The sequence below is a fragment of the Mercenaria mercenaria genome, chromosome 19, assembly GCF_021730395.1.
Source record: "Mercenaria mercenaria strain notata chromosome 19, MADL_Memer_1, whole genome shotgun sequence".
In the NCBI taxonomy this organism is placed as follows: Eukaryota; Metazoa; Mollusca; class Bivalvia; order Venerida; family Veneridae; genus Mercenaria; species Mercenaria mercenaria.
This window is the reverse complement of record NC_069379.1, coordinates 10050136-10055411: the sequence shown is the minus strand read 5'-3', so window position 1 is coordinate 10055411 and position 5276 is coordinate 10050136. Positions and strand designations below refer to the sequence as shown.

At 31.7% G+C, this 5276-nt stretch overlaps 1 protein-coding gene across 1 annotated transcript; it reads right to left on the bottom strand.

Moving 5' to 3' along the window:
• Positions 1-501: 501 nt before the first annotated feature.
• On the bottom strand, positions 502-3057 carry LOC123544153 (ficolin-1-like). The gene has a single exon (XM_045330215.2). It carries the CDS (start codon positions 2675-2677, stop codon positions 2069-2071), a length of 609 nt encoding a protein of 202 aa, XP_045186150.2. The 5' UTR covers positions 2678-3057; the 3' UTR covers positions 502-2068.
• Between the last annotated feature and the right edge of the window lie 2219 nt (positions 3058-5276).

The following is a 5276-nucleotide window of genomic DNA, read 5'->3' as shown; positions in this document are numbered from 1 at the left end:
GCTGTTAGGACACCACAGATGAGCCTCATTGTTGTTATAGTACATATTCCCGCTCTCATTATTTTTAGTTGTGTTGTACACGTTCAATAAAGCAAATGTATCATCACTCACTCATTTTAGCTATACCTGTCACCAAAACACACCGTTTATGCCTAAATGAGCGCATTTAAATAGATACTTTTTCTTCTACTACTTTTTTATGAATATGATTTTTAATTTTGCAACAATACGTTTTATTTACAACCAGAATGTAGTCTTATTTTCCAAATAAATGGATAAACGTTACTATTACTGCAACAACAAAGATATAAAACCTGAACATTAAGCTGTTCGAGCTGTGCACGACTCGCAGTTCCCAATATTTTCGAAATATTGTTAGTTTTTTTCTCCTGTATTATATTTTACTAGCGGATAGTATCTCTTCGAGGAGGTTAAATTCGTGTATCAACTGGTGGATTGCTGTCATTGTAAATTTCATACAGAGATTTTTTCCTGCAGAAAAATAGTTTACTTCACTATTCATATATACATTTTTCTCTTTAAGTGATAGCAAAATCACTAGCAAAACCTCCCAAGATTGTTCGGAGAAAACAGTGGAAACGTAGACGGTAAACAACAATGAAATTATGCATTATGTTTCATCAATATTTCTCAATGTTTCATTAGATAGTATATAATAAATACATCATATTTAGACACAGTAACAGAATATATACAACATAAGAATGTTATCCATGAATAATCTTGCGATAATATGTACAATTACATTAATCTATCGGAAACAAATATGATATTCAAATTCCATACAATAATATAATATTCACTCATTCGCTTAACTAAGGACGTGTTATTTTGGTCATGAGAACAAACATAATCTAATGTGAATAGAGGATAGAACGAATAAGAGTTAGATGACAGATGCATCAAATCATGTAAACTGTTCCGAAAGTTTGGGTAAATCCTAAACAATCTGGAATATATCTCCGGTATACCACAGGGAAGCACCGGTCCGTAAATAATCAATACAAAGAGAGAAAATACACATTACAGTATTTTTATAATAGGTTGATGATCAAGCACATTTACAACGTGACAATATTTGTGCGTCTAGGAGAAAATAATATAAATGAAATGTTTCAAAATGAAATCAGCTCAGCTCACCAGCTTTTTTGTAACGCAACTAACTTATTTTAAAAAGTGCATTGCTCTTTAATTTGAACAAAAATTACTGGTTTCAAATAGTTTCAAATAATAGTTAATTTCCGTAAGGTATGCCGAAGTTATACGTCTCGTCGAAAAGGAAATACAAGACGGCAATTTGGAAATTATATGAATAGGTATAGTGTAATGTATCCTTTGATTATAATAAATGAGTATGTTTGAAATGGTTTTATATCACAACAAAATTTTCTAATTTTAATATATTACTTTTTACTTTGATTAAATAAAAATCAATGAACTATTTACTTTAATAAAAGTTAAATAACATCTTAGGAAAAAATGTTTAGTATATATATTCAAAGCTTTTTCGCATTTCTTTGTTGCAGTTCAAATTATCTGATGAAATAACACATTCATCCTAGATGTAAGTTATAAGATTAAGCGATACTTGATAAAATCTTGCAATATTTGATAAAATTAAAACTCGGTTGTGACTTAATTTACAGGAAATACGAGTCGAAATAAGTACAGTTATATAGGAATTCAAAAACAAATTCAATTTCAAAACAAAGATTTCTTTTAGACACTACCGTTAAAGAAAATAATAGCAACGCGTTTACTGTCAAATTATTTTGACTGAAACGAACCATTTTTAACCTACACATATCTTTTAGAATACAGAGCTAGTTTGAGAAGCTGAAACACTAACAAAAATAAAACAATGGATCCTGTCAAATACATCATTTCAAACTGAAACAAAATACCATTTAATATATTGATCCTTTACATTATTATTAATAACGTGACATTTGAAAAAAAAAAAACTGACAAAGGTCAAATTGTTTCGTTTCTTTAAAAATGTTGCATTTGACTAAAATCGTTCACTTAAGTCGTCCATATCATTCCGTTACATCGGTCTTATTTTCATTTCTGTTGCCTTAAGAGGAGCATAGTCACCTTTCCAATGTTCCCAAACAGGCCCTTTTCCGAATGCTTTATTGCCGTAATCCCCGTTCAGATTAGCGTCATGACATTGTGTATACCACCAAGCGCCGATGTAGATCTGCGCACAGTTTCGACTTCCGTCTTGGTCATTTTTCCTATCTTTTGTTGTAAACATTTTGTTGTTGTGCCTTCTTAAACTGTCTCCAGCATTCCCAGTGTAGCTGCCAAATGATACCCTGTAATTGGACTGTGCATCTCCGAGCAAAAACGACTCGTATTCTGCATATGCCGTCTCGTTTTCCATAATGGTCAAGTCTACACGTAACTTGTATTTACCTTGAGAAGAAATCATGTGTATTGCTTGGTTTCCGAGCCAGTAGTTTTCGCTCACATCACCGAAGCCAGATTTGTATTCATCCCAAGTTTTGTAGAAATCACTCGCCGACACTCTGCGTTGTATGACGGTCCATCCACCGGTCGTTGTCACACCTAACTTTAAAGCCTTTAACACCAGGTTTGGGGTAAATAGTATAAACGCCAGTTCTCGTCTATCCGAGGTTTTGGACTTCATTGCAGTCCCGAGGTCTCGCGTTTCCGTCTATTGACCTCAAGATCTGATCCAGTTTACCTTCACAGATGTCCAACTTTACAGTTACATTTTCTATCTTATCCTCCAAGTTTTCAAATCGTGTTTCATATGCATCTAACTTTGACGTTAAGTTATGAATTAAGTCAAAAGGATGAATTATCGTAGTAATATGATCCGTTTTATTGGCTTTCTTCTCGCTGTATCCGTTATGAATATTGACAACAGTATAATGATCAATAGCGTCAGTAGTAACACATAGAATTACAAGAACTAGTATAAGGCCTTTCAATTCCATGATTTTATTTCAAAATTGTAAAGTAAACGAAAACTGACGTGAATGTCGTTTCAAAACGAATGAACTGAAAATTAACAACGTAGTAGTTCGTTTCATGATTTATTTGATAATTGTTTACCGCGCAGTAGTTTTGCATAATAATCGGAGCTCTACAGGTAAAGGTGATTAGATAGATATCGTGTTGTTTGAAGGTTTGTTTATCTGTGCTTTCGTATCTTTGCCAATTTCTATTGCAAAAAGCTTAAAGTTTTAATCTTCCTGTTTTTGTGCTATTTCGTTGGCGAGTTTTGATCAGGTATTTCACTATTTCAAAAATACATTTGAGTTAGTCAGATTTATAGTATATATATATCTGACTAACCCAAATGCAGTTTTAAAATAGTGAAATATATACACAGTCTTGTAGTTTTTATAGACTAAATATTTAAGCTTGAAACTAACATAATTCGCAATGTTAACATTGCACCAATCATATACGCCCATAAAGGTTATATCAGAGGAGGACGGAAGCAAAATTAAAAAAAAAAGCAAAATATAAAAAAAATTGTGGGAGGTGTCAGAGGGAGTGGGGGAGCAGGGTGTGTGTGTGTGCGGGGGGGGGGGGGGTTGTTACAGGATATTTAAGGAAAAGAAACTATTTATTTTTAACTTATTTTTGGGGGATGGGTGGGTGGGTTACATGTAATGGGATATGGTGGGGTTGTAATGTAGATTGTTGAAGTCTGCACATCGTCTCATCAACATCTGCCTATATTCCAAGTTTCAAGTCAGTACCTTTAATATATTTGTTTAACATACCCAGAACTCTAAGCCAATTTGCTGGCTTATTGGCGAAATTGTCTCCCTTGAAAACAGCTTATCGAGTGTATCGATTAGCCATTATCGATCCATTTACGCCTATTGAAATATAGAAGGGGAAAATCTTTAACACATCAAATGACATCAAAAGCATTATCTGACAATATTTATTAAGTTATTGAAGTAATCTGCAATATTTACATTTTCTTTCAATATATTTTTTGATAAAATAAATTATGATCTTCTTGCTTCCCTAAGCGTATGAAATAAGTAACTAATTTTGATCCCGAGTCCCATTGATTTCTGTAGGAAATGACAGATTTTAAGCTTTACATGGTCTTTTTAAATGAAATATTCTCATATTTATACTCATCTCACAACATTTATTAAGTTATAGAAAAGTTAATCTTTCTTTCAATGAGTTTATTTTTAAGTTACTTTTATGTCTTCTTGCTTCCCCAAACGTTTGAATATCACTGATTTTACTAATTTGGAGATTTTTGCCCGTCTTAGTACACGTGTACTGATGACACCGGATAAACTGGTACAAGTCTCTGAATTAGATAAACATGTATGTCGATCTAGTTCCGCCTTTGTCAGATTAAATTTAAAAAAAAATGTTATTTCAAATTACATGTTTAAATAAAAAATATTTCATTTTTTTTTAATTCATTTAATACTAATTTTCACTACTAGAATTACTTATTGCATTAAAACAAAACATTAACGTAAAGTTAATTAACATATAGAACTACATGTTCATAGTTAAATGAAAGTAATATTCATATTAAAACATACATTTGCAGTTTACTCTTTTTTTCGAGTTCCCTCTTTTTCACATACTTCACTTAAAAGTAATGGGCAAATATGAAACATATTATTCGGCAGCAATTATTGTAATTATTGCATATCTGTACATAATAAACTCTAATCAGGCATCGCTTTCACATTGTCATTATACGAGATTAAAATCAAATAACACGTTTAACAATAAGTTAACCGCACTGTATATTTATGGTAACTAATTGGATTAGTGTCTGCTTGTCTGACATGCCCCGTGGCTAAGGACAATTACTACGGCTCTTGTCTAAACACTTTTAAGTTAAAATATAAATGATGGATATGAAGTTGTAAATTTTGATAATTTATATTACCGTACAAATACCAAATTCACATTATTGTAAAGTAAACTGCATTTATAGGCCATGGATCAATAATGCTTAAAAAAAATTTAATTGGAAGGACACTTGTTTCAAGGAGACCCGAAATACACATATATTTTGCCCTCCAAAAAATTAATTAAATACATATTTAAAAACTTACGCTGAGTAATGGGAAAATGCTTCCCGACAATTTTGAAACAAATACCAAATTATCATTCAAAATCACCAATTTGAAGAAATTTCAATGTTCTGTATATCAGATAATAGACATGCACGTCGATCTAATTCCGTCTTTGTCAAATTAAATAAAAAGTGTTATTTTAAA

What these genes read in the sequence shown, in the direction of transcription:
- LOC123544153 (XM_045330215.2), bottom strand. Translation starts at nt 2,677, where the DNA reads ATGAAGTCCAAAACCTCGGATAGACGAGAACTGGCGTTTATACTATTT.